Below are 17,874 nucleotides of genomic sequence, written 5' to 3'. Positions count from 1 at the left end.
TGTGTGTATATATATATATATATATATATATATATATATATATGTGTATATATATATATATATATATATATATATATATATATATATATATATATGTGTATATATATATATATATATATATATATATATATATATATATATGTGTGTATATATATATATATATATACATATATATATATATATATATATATATATATATATATATATATATATATATATATATATATTGCAATATGCTTCATGCACATATTTATACCTGCGAAGATAACTTGACAAATTATGTCATAAATCCTTATTAATTGTAAATTAGGTGTTTTTGTAATAATATAAAAATAAATAAATATGACCGTCCATTTGCAATTACCACAAGAAGTTGCTGAAAGTCTGACTTATTACACAGATTTCCTTATAATAATAACAATAAAAAAAACATAATCTGAGCAATGCAAATGGAAATGACAATTTTTCTACAAAAATGAAATTGTTTGCATGTATTCATTGTATTGCCTTCGTGTATTCAAAGTATAAATAATCGATTAAATCGTAAAACCATAAGCCCATCCACAATGTGTCTGACTGTACTTGTATATTTTCTCATACGAATGGTCGCCTTCACTGACCTCTGTAAAAAAGGCAGGTACCCTATCATGGGACACTGTGTCTACATAAAAGTCAATTAATATTCTCTGTATATCATAATACAGTTATATGAGTGTACACTTAGTTTAGCACCAGTGATCACTGAGTAACAAGAAGTTGTTGAAGAAGTTATAAAGAAAGTAATCGTTACATTTTTGTTTTCAAATAAATTCCCATGTAGTATGAACGCAGCATCGTCCAACATAAACAATTTGATTGGCTGTTATTTTTACAATCGAAGCGAATGACCCAATCGGTGAAGTCGTTCTTGGTCGTTGTCAGCAACCAACGTACACAGTTTAACAACCAGGAAGTGGCAGAGCCGTCCGCGCCGAGCGGCTCAAAGGCGCTTTTATCAAATCAAATGAGCTACGAAACGTCTTTTTTCCGTCTTTATAAGGCGTGTCGGTAAACGCACAGCCTTCCTGGTAAACCACCGGTTTGTCGGCATGAATCTCGGGTGAGTCTATATTTTAAATGACGTTGTTTAGCTAGCTAGCTATGCTAAGCTAACACACTGACAGAATGTGTCGCAGTGAAACGCACGATATTGTGTTGTTTTTGTGACCAAAACGCACGAACTGTTTCGCCAGTGTGCTGAAGTAATAACATACAAACAGACATGGCGTTAATAGAATAGACATATTTATTGTGTAATAAACACATTTGTTTACCAACATGACGGAGTAAAAGGCAGTTCAGCATCTGACCAGAAGTGCGAAAAGCAGTAGAATGAAAAGTAATGTACAGAATATATACAGCATAAACTAATATATGAAATAAATATAGAATGCAGAACAGATAGGGTTAGACACGACAGACTTTATGGTCCCCATAGGGACATTTTTCATAGTTGTAATAAGACAAACAAAGCAATGTGTACTCAGTAAAACCCATTACTTATTATTAATCACACATTACACATAGTTTTCATATTATACAACCAGATAACAAGCCACATATTGCACAATCCCACACATCAAACCATAAATTAATAAATCTTACAGCTGTTCAAAGACTGAAATCTGTGCCCTTCAAGTTGCTGCTGAAGTCAGCACTAAGTCACAGTCCTGTCAGTTCAAATTATTTGGACAGCATTCAAATATAACCACAATAAAAACACAGGTCATTTATAAACGTTTTGGGTATTTACAGTTGTCAGTCTGCTCACTACGTTCATGTTATTGTGTTTCCTCCTGTCTGTGAACAGAGACGGCCTGCTGTTCGAACTTGAAAATGGAAAACCCAAGTTGATTTTACTCAGTCGAGGTGAGAACTTTCTGCTCTTATAACCTTGAGAATAATTTGCTTTTCTTGTTCCATCTTCATATTCACTTTCTTTAAAACAAAGAAAAACATATACAAACTAATCTTTACAGAACATGAAGTTGATCAGGTCGTTAAATATTGACTTTAGCGTGCTGTTTTATGTTAAACTGTGTTTCAGTTGCACACAATGATACTTCATCCTCAAATGTAATGTGTTCAGTTTTTGTAATTGCTCATTTTTATTCAAGTATAGCATTATATATATATATATATATATATATATATATATATATATATATATATATATATATATATATATATATATATATATATCCATGCAGGATATTAAACCATATCTTAAATATTACAATTGTGAAAGACTAAACATGTTTAAATGGCTGGTGTGTTTCCTCCTGTTAGACCCACAGAGGCGTTAGTGAACATGAATGTTTGTGTGTGTGATGTAATATTAATGTCTCCTCACTGTCACGTCTTTCTTCCGCTGCAGGCGTTGAGAAGAAGTCGGCAAAGGTAGGAATCACCCTGACAGTCTTACACATAAACACACCTTAGTGTCGACATACCTTTGACAACATAATTAAGTATACAGAGAAAGTTTATGTTTACATTTAGCAACAATGTTGGAGGGATTTTCTGATTTGATGACTTGATCTCAGCAGCCGCCCTTCAGGCCCAGAGCGGCTAACATCCTGAGCTCCAGGCAGCCGTCCTGTGTGGAGGAGGCGCAGGGAGAGGAGCGTCCCGCCCGGCAGCAGCAACAGCAGCAGCAGCAGCAGCAGCAGCAGCAGCAGCAACAGCAGCAGCAGCAACAGCAGCAGCAGCAGCAGCAGCAGCAGCAGCAGCAGCAGCAGCAGCAGCAGCAGCAACAGCAGCAGCAGCAGCAGCAGCAGCAGCAGCAGCAGCAGCAGGCGGGGAGGAACAGAGAACCCAAGAGCAAGGCAGGAGGAGCAGCAAGCGCCTTCACCGCCAACACCAGCAGCAGCGGCGGCGGGGGGAGGAGGAGCACCCCTCTGACATCATCCAAGACACATGAGCATCCCAGAGGACCAAGCGTCAAAGTTGCGGTCAAGGTGAGTGTCGCGTCGCGTGCCTGCTGTTGGCGACTCATTTATCGGCTCTGACGCACCTCTTGTGTGTTTCCTGTTGCAGGTGAAGTCAGGCGATGTCAGACGCAAACGCGGCAATGCTGTCGACGGGAAAACGAGACGGCCTCAGAACGGCGGGACGCGAGCCGCTGGGAGGGAGGGGCCGACGGCGACGCTGGCCAGTGGGGACGCAGGACCGAAGGAGAGCGTGGTGTGTCTGACCAATCAGCAGCTGCAGAAGATCCTCCACACGGTCCAGAGCTCCAGCGTTGGTCAACACACAGCAGAGGACCACCGGACTCAGGGTAGTGGAAGTGATGGTTGTGCTATTAGTGGTGTTTGTGACGGAGGCTCCAGCACAAAGGGAACAGGCGTAACAGTATCAGACACTGGACTTTTCCCTCCTTGTCAATATAATGTACAACTTCACGTCTTTTTTCTTTTCTAGTAAATCAAACGGACTCAAAAGGAGCTGTCTCCTCAACAAATGGAGCTGCAGGAAAGATGGAGGAGGAAGATAGAGGAGGAGGAACTGACACAAATGGAAGATCACAGGATAAAGACAACACGTGAGGAGCAACCCACGAGGAAGACTTTTAAATATCTATTTCGTTAATAATAGTAAATATAGAGGGGGAAACTTTCATATCCAGTCAGCGAGGTCGAGCTTCTCCTCTTAGATCACCAGAAATACGTTCAAACTGGGGTCAGGGTCAAAGGTCACAGGCCATACTTTACTATTGTTTGACCCTAGACAAGGGACCTAACACTGGACTCTGCTTCTTCGTGTCTTCACTGTTTAATAAATAGATAAATGGTATGAACATCCTTTTTTACTGTTGCATTCTGGTTCTGACCTCTCGAGGAGCAATTTTGAGATTGTTTGCTGTGAAGGAGTTGTTTACTCACAATTTTACCCATTTGTTTTTTACCGATCAAGAGCTTTAAGCAGTGTTAGAGCAGCTCAGGTCCATTGTTTCCACCTCGGGTGCTGATGTATTTTTTTTAGAAATCTGTATTTCTAAAAAGTGGTGGTTGCTGTCCTTCAGGACGTCTGGATGTCCGTTCAGCTGGCTGGAGGAGCGACAGTCAGACAGCAGAGCGGCCATCGACGCCAAGAAGGCTCTGTGGAGGAGAGAACTCGGTAAACACACACACACACACACACACACACACACACACACACACACACACACACAGACACACAGACACACTTTAGAAACTCCAGTATTTATATCAATTATAGTGACAAACCCACGGAGACTTATAGACGTTTATATCAAGTGCTTTAGTCTCTTTTAGCTCCTAGTTTTGGTTTAACTGCACAACGATTATTTACTCTTTTGGTTATTTCACAGTTAAGATTTAATTTTTTTGTTCACACTTTTCACATCGGTGCTTTGTGAGAGAAAGATGATCGCATAATTTTATGCAGCAATCAGGATTTAGCAACATTTAAGTAAGAGTCTTAGCTCTTAAAAATGATTTTATTGCAATTATTAAATGTTTAAGAAATACTTTAATGATTCTTTGATTTGACCGGCATCACATATCTAACTATATTTTAGTCCTTTTTCCTAATTATTACACAATTAGATTTTTTTTGATAAATAATCAATGTGGATGTAATGACTTATTGAGTAAAAGCAAATAATAAAACAGTCTGGTACATTTAGAAAAGGATATTAGTTGACTGTCATGAAGCTTTTAAAACCAGGGAAAGACAACATTTAGCCATATTAACACATCCGAAGTCTGAGAATAAGAGAATCCATATCACAACCATCACTTATATGTGTGTGTGTGTGTGTGTGTGTGTGTGTGTGTGTGTGTGTGTGTGTGTGTGTGTGTGTGTGTGTGTGTGTGTGTGTGTGTGTGTGTGTGTGTTAGATGAACAAGTGGCGTTGAAGCAGCAGTGCTCGGCTCCCGGCAGACTTCAGGTATGGCAGATATCTCACCTTCCATCTCTTTATTAAAAGTGAAGCCAGCGCTGAAATGCCTTCAGCTTGCATTCTCTCTAATGGCCACTAGGGGGCGTCGACTCTGGTTGCAAAAAGAAGTATATGAGAAAAAGAATGTGTGTGTGTGTGTGTGTTTCAGGCGGAGGACGACACGGAGAGTGTGTTCTCCGTCCAGAGCTCCGTCAGCCACAGAGATCAGCATGCAGCCATCAGGTCCAGCCTCCGGCTCGGGGTAAATCTGACCTGTCTTTGTCCCTCAGAGCAGCAGCGTGTCTCCGTGTTTTTGTTTTTCTCAAATCTGGTTGCCAAACACAACCAAAGTCTTGAGCCTCCTCCTCTTCCTCTTAACGGGACAACGGCGAAGAGAGAAATGCGACACAACCAACAGAGAACCTGATGAACCTGAAAACAAAAAGGAAAAAGATTCAAAGATATTTGTATTGTCATGTGCACAAATGACAGACGGTGACTCCGTACAATAAAAAGCTTATTTTGCTAGTTCCTCCTTACACACAGAAGTACAATAAACTTAAAGTATTAAACAAATAGAAATAGAATTAATTGCTAATAGTATTAGAACATATTTAAAATATGACAACAGTATTGCACAATTCTGAAGTCTTGGGAAAAGTATCCTGACATTTATGAGCTGGACGGAAAATTAGACTGCGAAGCATTTACAACACACACGTGTCATGAACACACACACACACACACACACACGTTCTCATGCCGTGCTGTCACCGCAGGAGGTCACGCCGATGGAGGAGGAGCTGAGCGCTGAGAGGAAAGAAGCCGAGAGGAGACGCTGGCTGCAGGAGCTGCACCTGCAGAGGGAGGAGGCGAGCGAACGCAGGAGGCGAGAGAAACTGCTGCAGAGCCAGGTACAGTAGAGACCAGTAGAGACCAGAGACGGGTACAGTAGAGACCAGTAGAGACCAGAGCCAGGTACAGTAGAGACCAGTAGAGACCAGAGACAGGTACAGTAGAGGCGTGTCTCTACTGTCTGACCGTGTCTCTGCAGACGGAGGACCACGAGCTCTGGGCGACGCACTTCGACTCGATGCAGCGGCGGCCTCCGGTCCGGCCCGCGGCTCCGTCGGCGGCCTCCATGGTGTCCGAGCGCAGCGAGTGGGAGCCCTCGTCCAGCCTGTCGCTGGTCTCGGAGGCCGCGAGCAGCTCCGGGGCCGAGAGCGTGGGAGGAGCCAGCGTGGGAGGAGCCAGTGTGGGAGGAGCCAGCGTGGGAGGAGCCAGCGTGGGAGGAGCCAGCGTGGGAGGAGCCAGCGTGTACCCGGCCAGAGCCAGGTAGGAAGCAAGGGGTGAGGGGCCAGGAAGGAGGAGGCGTGGGTTAACGAACATGGAGACAAACAATGAGCTGAAACTAGGCAACAACCTCCGATTTGTAAAAGTGAAGCCAACCGCTAAAGTGCCTTAAACCTGCATTCTGTCTCCTGACCACCAGGGGGCGACTCCTCTGGTTGTATAGAAGTCTATGCTTCATGTGTTAAAGCTGCATTCTCTCTCCTGACCACCAGGGGGCGACTCCTCTGGTTGTATAGAAGTCTATATAAATGACTTCCCTCTTGATGTGTTCCCTCAGTAAACATTATAAAGCAGGGGATGCTTTAGGGCGGGGCTACCTTGTGATTGACAGGTCGAGTAAATGTTTGTCCTCCTGTGTTTTCTTCCAGCTATCTGAGGACCATGACCGCCCTGCTGGACCCCGCCCAGATAGAAGAGAGAGACCGGAGGAGGCTCAAGCAGGTGGAACATCAGGTAGGAGGAGGAGGAGGAGGATGAGGAGGAGGAGGAAGAGGAGGAGAGTGAGGTTTTTATCACTTCTTGTGTTTCATATTCACCGTCTCTCCCAGCGGGCGATCGAGGCCCAGGTGAAGGAGCGCCGGCTGCAGAGGGAGAGAGAGGAGAAGAGGAGGAGAGAGGAGCTGGAGGAGGAAGAGAGGAAGGTGGCGCTGGAGAGAGAGACGCTGGAGCGACGCTACGAGCTGGACACGCAGCGGGAGAGGCAGAAGGTCACAGAAGGCCACAAAACAGCACACGCGTGTTTTTACCCACGACGAAACGTTTCCCGTCACATGACCGCTGTGCGTGTTTGCAGGCGAGCAACCGGGCGGAGCAGCCGGAGACGCAGCCGGAGACGCAGCCGGAGACGCAGCCGGAGACGCAGCCGGAGACGCAGCCGGAGACGCAGCCGGAGACGCAGCCGGAGACGCAGCCGGAGACGCAGCGCAGCGACCACGACGGGAGGCGGCAGGAGACGCCGGAGACCAGCGGTGAGCTGGGCTTCTGTAGTACTATTGCAGTACTACTGTGGTACTATTGTACTACAAATAACACAAATACAAGTAGTTGCACAACAACAAAATGACCCAAACAACACGTTTTCAGGGTGTGAACGCTGTCAATCAAACTCTGCAGTGATGTAAAAAGTACAAAATTCTTTCACTGGAGTAGAAGTGCAAATACAACAATGTACAAATACACAATCCTACTTAAATTACAGTATTATCCGACTGTCTTGACAGTACCTGAAGTAAACGTACTTATTAAGTCGTGTGTGACCGATATATTATTATATGGCATCATTTATTTGGTAAATTGTTTTATTTGGAGTCAAACAGACCATAAAGCTTTAAAGGGGATGCTTTAGGGCGGGGCTTACTATGATTGACAGGTCTCTGCTGCCGCCAGAGACGTATACGTCTCTATGTCCCGCCTCCGCATTCCAAATATGGTCAAATCCATTTATTGGTTGCAAGAAGAAAAGGAAAAAAGATGGCGTCCACTTCTTGTTTACAGTCTGTGGTTTAAACTTTACCAAAGTGTTGTATTTTATAAATGAATCAACTCGTACTGCTGAATAAACAACAACAACAACAACAACAACCTTTCTGTTTGCGTGCAGTTTCCAGGAAGAGCGAGCGCTTGGAGGAGAACGTCAACGGTTCATCCTCCCCCAACAAAGACACCACAGTACCAGGTAACTTAACTACTACTACTACTACTACTACTACTACTACTACTGGTACTGCCAATACTACCAGTACTGGTACTACTATTATGGGAAACGGTAATATCAACTCTAAGTTGTCCAGTGTCTCCAGGTTGTTCTCGTAAAGATGTCCCATACTCTGTGTGTGTGTGTGTGTGTGTGTGTGTGTGTGTGTGTGTGTGAGCAGCTGCCTTTCGCCCTCTCAGAGGTCAGACTCCTGACGTCTCTGCGCAGTACCAGCCTCCTCTTCCTCTTCCTCCTCCTCCTCTCCTCGCTGCTGCTCCGCCAAACATCAGCAACCAAGCGGCGAGAAGAACATCAGGCAAGGAGAACATCTGTCTGCCAGGAGGAGCAAGAAGAGGAGCAGGAGGAGGAGAAGGAGACGAAGACCCGTATGAAGCGTTTGCCAGGACCAACAGGAGCAGGAGGGACAAGAGGAAGCCGGAGTGGAACACACAGAGGTAGAAACACACAAGTCTCACATGTATATGTCTGAATTAAGAGCGCACAAAGTCACAAAACCTGTCAGTATTTGCTCTGACCCTCTTGTACATGTACATGTACCTGTAACTTGTACCTGTAACCTGTACTTGTACCTGCACCCGGCTCCTCCAGGCCCAGCCATCGGTTCGTTCCGGCCTCGGAGCGCTACCCGGCTCCTCTGCAGAGGAACAGACAGGAGAGTCGACAGAGGAGGCAGGCGGAGCTCCTGGCTCTGCAGGAGAGGACTTGTGTCACACAGACCAGGTCCAGTCCCACCAGCAGGGTAGGAATGGACCTCATACTGAAGGCTAGCGGCCGCTTTGGTCTTCTTTTGATTTAACCTCAAACTTCATCAAACTCTTCCGTCATTTTGATCCTTATACTTTCGTAACTTCCCAACGGCGAACTAACTTCCTGACCGACAGTGAGCGCTTCGCTCTGGTGGACTCTCTGTTGACGACGGTTACTGTTTCAGGTGGAGAACGTTTCCAGAGGACAGGACACCTTAGCGGCTGAAAGGTGAGCAGCACTTCCTGTTCAACCCCGGATGAAACACTCAAAACTGACAAGAAGGGTTTCAACTTGATTAATTTACCAGCCTTGTTTACTCGCTATCAATCAATAACAACAACAAAAAAACTAGTCAGTGCCAGTTCGATGATATACGTAGTTCAATTTAGCAATAAGGTACGAGTGGCGGTGCTGTATCGTCAATAATGTACTGTTCAAGGGCTGTACAGTACTTTATGGCTGAATAACGTACACTCTGTGACTCACCCTCAACCAATCAGAATGCTTGATTTGATCTACCCGTATTATAAGAGCATTCTGATTGGTTGAGAGTGAGTCACGGGGTGTACTTCATTCAGCCATAAAGTACTGTACAGCCTGCGTCGGACCCAACAACAACCTTGAACAGTTCATTATTGACGATACGGCACTGCCTCTCGTACCTCATTTGATTATGATACAGGTAGATCAAATCAAGCGTTCTGATTGGTTGAGGGTGAGTCACAGGGTGTAGTTTATTCAGCCATAAAGTGCTGTACAGCCCTTGAACAGTTCATTATTGACGATACGGCACTGCCTCTCGTACCTTATTGCTTAAATAAACTACAACTTTTTCACAATAAAATCAAGCGTCGTTCTACATTCACTGAACAGTTTAGTCACGCTTTAGTGACGCGAGGCCGCTAGGTTGAAGTTATGAAGAAGTAAAACCACTTTTTACCGTTTTAAATCTGACATTTAAATAAGCCCGTCCGCTCAGCAGCTCCAATCTTCGTCTAGTTACCTCCTCTGTCGTTGTCTCCTGCAGGGGGCGCTCTCCTCTCGACGCCGCCGGCAGACAGAGAGGTCAGAGTCAGCAGGCACCTTTCTCCTCTGCGCCTCCTCATCGTCCTCCTCATCCTCTGGAGTTCATTCCTTATGTCCGGACTGATGAAGTGTTCAACATGGATCCACTGGAGCCTGCTGACACCCCCCCACCGCACACACACACAGGTCAGACACACACACACACACATTAATAAACTCTGGCAGGAGCTTTACAGAGCGAACACACACTATTTATGCAGCTCCTCATGTGTGAGGATCTGCAGCTTTTCTTTCTCATGTGTGACAGTGAAAAACAAATCTTCAGCTTCATTTACGTGACAAAGCAAACTGAAGGCAACGATGCTCTTGCTGTTCTTGAAAAAAAAAACATTTAATAGATTGAGTGTTTTATTGATACAATAATTGAGGATGACAATATGAGTGAGTTGCAGCCACGAGTCAACAATGTAAACTTTCTCTCCTCCCCAGAAGCTCCTCAGAGCTCTCCGTTGCATCGCCTCATCCACTCGGAGCTGCTGCGCGACACAAAGACACACCGACAGCAGGAGATCCTCAGAGGCCTGGCCCAGCTACGGCAGGTAACACACACACACACACACACACACACACTGACAGACACACACACACAAGTTATTAACAGAGGGAAAAAGAAACAGTTTCTGGTTGCAGCTTTTCTCTGTTTTATATGTGGTAAAACTAAGGTGTGTGTGTGTGTTTGTGTGTTTGTGTGCGTGTGTGTGTGTGTGTGTATGTGCGTGTGTGTGTGTTTTCAGGGTTTGTTACAGAAGCAGAGGGAGCTTGAGACGGATCTGAATCCTCTGCTGAAGCGTCATGACATCGAGCACCGGCCGCCCACGGCAACGCAGCGCAAGTGACCTCTGACCCCTGCTCCATGTGTGTGTGTGTGTGTGTGTGTGTGTGGACTAGCCGTCATGGAGATTTACATTAACAGGAGCTCGTTCAGTCGTCCGTCCCTCTGAGACTGAACGCTCAACGTGCCACAACAGTTCACTTTTTGACTTTTTTTTGGGAGTTTTCAAAGTTAAAGCCGATTGTATCAAAGTGAAAGTGAAAGTGAAATATGTTCTTGATTTGGGGTCGTTTCAGGAGGAGGAAGTGATCTAGTAATCCATTTTTATCACAAGTATAAATAGTTTTCTCTCCTTTTTTTGTTTTTAAATCAGTGAGATGGTGTAATACTCATTCTGACCACTAGAGGCTGAAGGGCCTCTAGTGGAGGACGAGAAGCATTGAATCTTCTTCCAGCTCGTCTTTATGAAGGTAGATTTGTGTCGTTTTTACTCGAGCAAATGTCTTATTTGTAATTAAATTAGCTCCAAATCTTTGCTCTCAATTCAAAAAATTGTGTCTAATTTTTTTTTTTTAAAACGCTCTCAAAACTAAAATGTGTTAAAAAAATAAAAATAAAAATTGCTCTCAAAACTCTCAATCCAAAAAGTTACAATTTTTTTTTTTTTTTGAGCAATTTTGTTTTTGGGGGGGTATTTTAGAGCAATTTTTTTTTTTTTTTTTAGAGCATTTTTTTTGTGGGAGAGCAACTTTTTATTTTAGAGCAATTTTTTTAATTGAGAGCAAAGATTTGGAGATAATTTACTTACAAACAAGAAATTTGCTCGGGGTAAAAAGACACAAATCTACCTTGTCTTCTCAGCACAAGGTGCATATATATATATATATATATATATATATATATATATATATATATATATATATATATATATTTAAACTCACCTTGAAGAGTTCATCAATACTTTCAGTCCTCTTCCAACTGTTTCACAAATTAATTAAAACTCAGAAAAAAAGATCCTTTTAAAATCTTTTTATCGCCTCATGTAAAACTAACATACGACTTAAAATCTTTCCGACGCACTTTTGGTTCCTTTATTTGACCCGTTATGTGTTATTTCTGCAAAATGTTGCCGTTTGTTTACCACAAACAATGTTGACTCTAAAATGCATTTTTTGCTGACTCATGCTGGTTTGAACTTGATATTTTTTCGTCGTGTAAAACTCTGAACTCTGTGTTAAAATCCGCTCCATCAGTTCTACCTCATCACCACAACGTTCATCACCCACTGAGGTCACGTGGGCTTTTGGGAACATTTCATGTGACGATTGTATTTTAAGTTCAGTTCTGAAAGCATTTTTCATCAGAAAGACACTTTACCCAGCAGGTGAGAGACATGCCTTCTCTTTTTGTTGAAGCATTTTCCAATTTATTTATTTAAAAATCTTGAATAAAATGAGTTTTTGTTGTTTCTTCAGCTTCCTGCTGGCCGAGGAGCTCCGTGTGTCTTTCTGCTTCTGTGCTGTAAAGTATTTCTTTTGGTGTATTTTTCTTATTTATTGCAAATGAAATAAATGATGTAATGTGTTCTAAAGATCTGTACGATACTTATTTTGCACTTTGATGAGATTTATTTGTGAGTTTCTTCAAGCGGACGCCTTCAAACTGTTGAAGATGAAAACCAAAAAAAGTCCTGCATTGAAAACCTCATTAAAGCAAAAGGCAGTAAAATACATTATTATTCTGGATTCATATTACTGATGAATTAATGTGCATGTTAGTGCTGCAGATACAAATACATTCATGACGGTGAAATAAACCAGAACTATTTATTGTCACGTGGGGGCACAACAATAACCAATAAACAGACTGCAAAAAACAAGATATAAAAGTAGATATGGTTCTAAAATGAGGTAATGCCACAGGAAGAGTGAACCATGAAGAGACACAACATGATAGAGAATGAAGATCAATAAGGAGCGAGATGAGATAACGAGGGAATATTAAACGAGATGAAAAGAGATTCAGCTAGCTGATGCTGACAGAAGGTAGAGCAGCGTTTCTCCTCCGCGAGCAGCTGAACAGAACGTAAAGAAACGACCCAACAAGATCACAAGGATGTGAACGTGCCGCCGTCACGTTGAAGCTTTCCTCTGCAGCGCCGTGATCCGGTTCTTGACGTAGAACTTCAGGGCCAACCAGGTCCGGCTCTGCAGGGCCGGCTGCTCTCGCTCCAGGCAGCGGTCGCAGTCGCGTTTCCCTGGAACGCGATGCGACGCGATGAAGGACATCATGTGCTTCTCCACGGCCACGACCTCCTCCTTCGTCCACGGCCTCTTCTGGGCCGGAGCGCGGCCTGCGGAACAACACAAAAACAACACAAAGTTCATGTTGACATGCCGAAGCTGCGGAGAAGTCAATATGGAACGCATGTAGAGTCTGCAAACTATTACTTCTTTTCTCTTTTGGAGACTGAGCGGCTTCCTGCGGCGCCGCGTCCGTCCGGCTCACGTCCTCTTCTTCCCTCCGATTGGATGACATCTCACTCTCTGAGGAGGAGGAGGAGGAGAAGAAGAAGCAGAAGCAACAGAAAAGGCAGAAGAAGAAGCAGACAAAAAGATAAGTTATGAACGTGTAAGTCAACGAGAGACGTCTAAATCGCTGCTCTCCTTGTCAACCATCAGCTGATTTATGTTCATTCCATAGTGAAATCATACGGATGCATTGTCAGACACCTTGTGAGTCAGAGTCCCACGCAGCCTCTTTGTCGTCCACTTGCACCGTCTCTGCGGTGAGTGAAGAGAACGACCGTCAGTGAATAACGCTTACGAGGTATACAGATGGTTGACTTGAGATCGGCTGTATTTTTTATGCTGAAACGTGTAGAAAGTTGAAACAATAAGTACCGTCGGGGTCGACGCTGATGTCATCCAGGCTCTTGCCTTTGAACTCAGCCAGGCGGCCCTGCTCCATCGCCACCAGGAGCTTGCTGATCTTGGCGAGCTGCAGCGTTCCCTCGGGGAGTCTGTAGAACTGCCGGCGCGGCCGCACGTCGCGCCCGAGGAAGCCGGCCAGCCACCGCAGCTCGGCGTCGCTCAGGCTCAGGACCTGCGACAGCGTCGCCAGCTGCCTGCGCAGCCTCGTGGACGTCAGGCTCTCGGGGCTTTTGGCGCCGCAGAGCCCCGCGGCGCGCCGCAGGGCGTCGTTCGCCCGGGAGCAGCTCAGCGCCGACGGCCTCGCGAACAAGTACGCGTTCCCCTCTTGGACGCCGCATTCCCGCCGCTTGCTGACCAGCAGATCCAACGCGCGCTGCATCCCCGGGGTCAAGAGGACGGGAACCTTCCCGCCCTCTTTCCCGCCCACCTCGATCCTCCTGAAGTGCTGGAAGAGGTGCTTCTCAAAGTCGGAGAGGACCGCGTTCACGTCTCGGCGAGGTCCCGCTGGATCCGGGGACAAATACGCGGCGAGGGGGATTTCCGACACGCCCCTCGCTCTGCGTCGGTTGAACAAAACGACTTGCGCCAACGTGATCTTCGCCAGCTGCGACCACGTCTTGGGCGACGCCTCCGCCGACAGCTCGCCCTGGACGCAGCGCTGCTGCGCGTCCAGGTACGAGTGGAGGCGCTGCACGTCCTCCGTGAAGGGGAGCAGCCGCGGGGCGTCGTCCGGCTTCTTCCCCCTCAGCACCCTCAGCGACGCGGCCGACACCAGCTCGTTCCACCTCGCTTCGTACAGGTCGCGGAAGGCGCGGGCGTCCCTCGCCGCCCGGCGGTCCTTCCGCGCCTTCGCGGCGCTCTCCACCAGCTCCGCCACCTTCGCCAGGCCGTAGCCGACCTTGAGCGCGAGGCTCGGCCTTTCGTAGGCGTTGGTCTCGCCGTCGTAGCCCGCCACGCGCTGCACCGCGCGCACCACGTGCATGAAGTTCTGCGGCTTGATGTGGTCGCGGATGGTCTTGAGGGGCGTGGTCTCCCTCGAGCAGATCAGCAGCCGCCCGAGCTCCCTCAGCTTCTGGCGGACGTAACTCTCTTTGGCGACGTCGTAGCCCAGCCGGCTGTACAGATGCTGGCCGTACTCCATGATGCAGGCGTCCGACTTCACCACGGCGTAAACTTCGCTTTGGACCATGCCGCTCAGCAGCTTCCAAAATTCCACTTTGACGCCGGGCGGCGGCGGGACGGCGAACGCGCACAGCGCCTGGGCGCGGGTTTTGCTCCGGGCCGCGTTCGTTTTGGGTGGACGAGCGGCGTTGAACTTGCAGATCGACATGTGCTTCCAGATGAGTTTGTTCCCAAAAAGGCCCTGACAATGAACACAATGCAGGAAACTCTGCGCTTGAGAATCCTTCTTGGGTTGCTGGCGGGGAACCAGCTCGCCAACGCCGGAATTCAACACCTCCACGTTGTGCTCGAAGTTGCCTTTGTTCCTCAGCCGGTCCAGACACTTCCGTCTTTCTTTGGAGCCTTTTGGGAACGAGATAGCCTGCGCCACTTCTTGCTTGTCGGAATGGGTGCGCTCCAAATGCCTGGAGATCTTTCCGAATCCCACCTGGCAGTACAAGCAGTATTGCTTTTTGGCGTACATCCTCGACCCGTTCTCTTTCTTACAGATGCCCGGTATGAGGAGGGAACCATCCGGCCCGCCGTCTCCTGGAAATGGGGAGGAGGCTCCCGCGGGAAAATGTTGCTCGAGATCGGGCGCGGCGTTTTTGGACCGGGTGCTAGCGGATACCCGTCCGCCACCGGTTTGCGTCGCAGGACGAGGTGCATCGCTTGAACGCTGCCGTTTACATTTCACACCGGCGCTGCTTTTCTTGCTCGGGGGCGAGAGTCCTCCGTCGAGCGTCTGCCTCGAAGAGCCGTCGTTCAGCTCCGTCGGTGAGCGGCGTCCATCGATGACGTCGTCTATCTCCCACGAGTTTAGGCATTCGAGTGCGTTCGTCGGCTGCCTGAAGGGATCGAGGACCTCGCTCGTGTCCGTACCGTCGGACTCGTCCTCGCTCGTCTTTGGGATGTATTCCTCTCCGCTGCCGTCCGAGTCAAACTGCTCGTCTGAATCGAAATGACTCCGACGCTTCATCTTTAGAAGAAGAAAAAATAGAAGTTAAATTAAAGCCAGCACATTATTCATCATTCCCTTTGCACACTTTACTTTCCACAACATGCACAACAACAGTAAAGAACCTCTCAAGATAATGAGTATTTCTCTAAATTGAGAATGTTGCTCACTTTTTTGCTTTTGGTTTTCCTCGTCCGAGCTTCAGTGTCTGAATCCGTGCCATTCACACGGGACGCATTCATTCCAACTATTTTCCTGTTTTTTTTCGGGTTCATCGGAGCCCTAAAGAATACACACAAGAAATATTATTGCTATGTCTCACATATAAGTTTTTTTTAAAAACCTTAATGGTTAAATATATACATATTATTCAATTTACGTGGACCCCACAACAACAAAACCACTCTGGCGGGTCCCCATCCCTTCACAAAAACTACTAACTTACTATAAACTAACATATGAACACAAGAAAGATATGAAAACTGATCAAGACAAGTATCATAGTGGTCTGTGGTCCAGTCTGGAGAAAGGGTTCAAATTAATATTTCACGAGCTGGTCGGCAGTATGTTTATTCAAATAAATAATAATAATAATAATAATAATAATAATAACCATTAGCTGATACAATACAGAAGCAAATGAGTGAGCAGCCATTTTTGATCAAATGTTTTTTTTTATGAATCCGACTCAAACTCATTCATACTTTTGATAAATTCAAGCTCCCTCTGATATCTGTGATTAATATGTTGGGAGAAGGGAATTTACTAAGTTAAAGACCAGAAAATATAACATTTGGTTGGTTAAATATGTATATATAATATCATATTTACGTGGACTCCACAGCAACAAGATACCCGAGAGGTGTGTGTTGGAGGTGTGTGTTGGTGTGTTTTAGTCTGGTTTTCTAAAACCACCACCACTGGTCCCCATCATATTAAAAAAATAAAGACTGTGCATTAACTTTGTGTAACGCAACGCTTTTAGTGTGAACACATGCTTATTACAAATATTTTAATGTCCCGTTACACCCACTTTCACTTTACTATTTACTTCATGCACAAAACTCACTAACATGCTCGTTTCTGAACAGATGGCTCCTCCCCTGAGTCATATTATTCACAGTTTTTATTGTATTAATTTAACAAATGATAAAAACGGAATAAAATACTTAAGCAGATGAGCTAGCCATGATAGCTTTGTGAGCTAACGCGACCTAGCATAACTCATAGGCTCTCTGTTGGCAGTTAAACATGCGAAGAGCAAACATGTTGCTTCAGAACTTTTAGACACAACTAATAACTCCTGTTAGGACTAAAAACACGTGCCTTGTGAAATGCATGTTTATTTTAATTTGAATAGAAGCTCATTTCCCTTACATATGCTCGGACAGCGAACGCTAACGGTTCACCGGTAACGGAATGCTAACAGCGTTAAGTTGCATTTAAATACACATCCAGCTGCATTTAAATGACATTATATCGGCTCAGTGGACAGAAAAACATCGTAACGTAACTACTGCATCCATTACTTACCGTGTTTTCAACACGACCTGTATTGCCTTGGTCCTTCTCGGCCACCGTATTGCATTTTCGTTTGTTCTGACTTCCGGGAGTTGAGTTAAGGAGCGCTTGTTTTGTTAAGTCGGCACGTCCTGTGTGCGTAGTTGTATGGTTGTATGTGACTTCTGTGTCCGCCCACCGGGCGCGTCCCCGTAAACTCCCCATGCAACCCAACCCGTTTCTCACAACGTGAACATTTATTCACAAATAAATAATATACAAATAAACACACAAATAAAAATAGTATAATTTTTTTTTATATTATAGATGATGAAGATAAATATATAGAAGGCCATTTCCGATACACACCAAAAAAAAAATTAGGAACAAAAAAAAATTTTTTTAAACAAAACAAAACAAAAAATAGGACAATAATAAAAATTAAAAAAAAAAAATTGACTTTTTTTCGTTGACTTGAAAAAAGGCAGAAAATGGGCTTCCATAGATATCTCTCTACACATGTACATTTTAGTAATATGTTTATTAAATTTTATATCTGTATTTTCTTCTCTTTCTGTGAAGTAAAGACGATAATCCTTTTTTCGCTGCTAGCCTCGCTAAGTTGTTTATTGATTTATTACGTTAATATGAGCTTTTAGCGTTAGCATCTAACTTTAAATCCGACTCCACTTTCAACAAGTGACG

General features: G+C 45.1%; 2 protein-coding genes across 7 annotated transcripts; one reads left to right on the top strand and one right to left on the bottom strand.

Moving 5' to 3' along the window:
• Positions 1–934: 934 nt before the first annotated feature.
• On the top strand, positions 935–11,235 carry ccdc66 (coiled-coil domain containing 66). 5 transcript variants are annotated; one of them, XM_068595825.1, is made up of 22 exons: positions 935–1,099; positions 1,850–1,908; positions 2,417–2,439; positions 2,586–2,999; positions 3,079–3,319; positions 3,463–3,583; positions 4,064–4,158; positions 4,905–4,954; positions 5,115–5,207; positions 5,725–5,859; positions 6,000–6,280; positions 6,667–6,751; positions 6,847–7,005; positions 7,092–7,173; positions 7,222–7,266; positions 7,899–7,973; positions 8,173–8,446; positions 8,601–8,751; positions 8,944–8,987; positions 9,787–9,971; positions 10,275–10,384; positions 10,580–11,234. In XM_068595825.1, exons 1-22 carry the CDS (start codon positions 1,089–1,091, stop codon positions 10,679–10,681), a joined length of 2,835 nt encoding a protein of 944 aa, XP_068451926.1. In that variant the 5' UTR covers positions 935–1,088; the 3' UTR covers positions 10,682–11,234. The 5 variants fall into 5 exon arrangements, with proteins under 5 accessions (XP_068451926.1, XP_068451927.1, XP_068451925.1 ...); XM_068595826.1 differs by having other exon boundaries at positions 2,586–2,737; positions 2,810–2,999; positions 7,092–7,266; positions 10,580–11,233; XM_068595824.1 differs by having other exon boundaries at positions 7,092–7,266; positions 10,278–10,384; positions 10,580–11,235.
• A 1,161-nt stretch (positions 11,236–12,396) lies between these two features.
• On the bottom strand, positions 12,397–17,344 carry LOC137798861 (uncharacterized). 2 transcript variants are annotated; one of them, XM_068595871.1, is made up of 6 exons: positions 17,203–17,344; positions 15,840–15,951; positions 13,521–15,690; positions 13,350–13,400; positions 13,068–13,163; positions 12,397–12,970 (listed from the first exon to the last, which is right to left on the bottom strand). In XM_068595871.1, exons 2-6 carry the CDS (start codon positions 15,942–15,944, stop codon positions 12,750–12,752), a joined length of 2,643 nt encoding a protein of 880 aa, XP_068451972.1. In that variant the 5' UTR covers positions 15,945–15,951; positions 17,203–17,344; the 3' UTR covers positions 12,397–12,749. The 2 variants fall into 2 exon arrangements, with proteins under 2 accessions (XP_068451972.1, XP_068451971.1); XM_068595870.1 differs by lacking the exon at positions 17,203–17,344 and adding an exon at positions 17,047–17,163.
• Between the last annotated feature and the right edge of the window lie 530 nt (positions 17,345–17,874).

This window comes from Clinocottus analis, unplaced genomic scaffold (assembly GCF_023055335.1).
Source record: "Clinocottus analis isolate CAN_PGR_092001 unplaced genomic scaffold, fCliAna1.0.p SCAF_32, whole genome shotgun sequence".
Taxonomy (NCBI): Eukaryota; Metazoa; Chordata; class Actinopteri; order Perciformes; family Cottidae; genus Clinocottus; species Clinocottus analis.
This window is presented reverse-complemented; position numbering and strand designations above follow the sequence as displayed.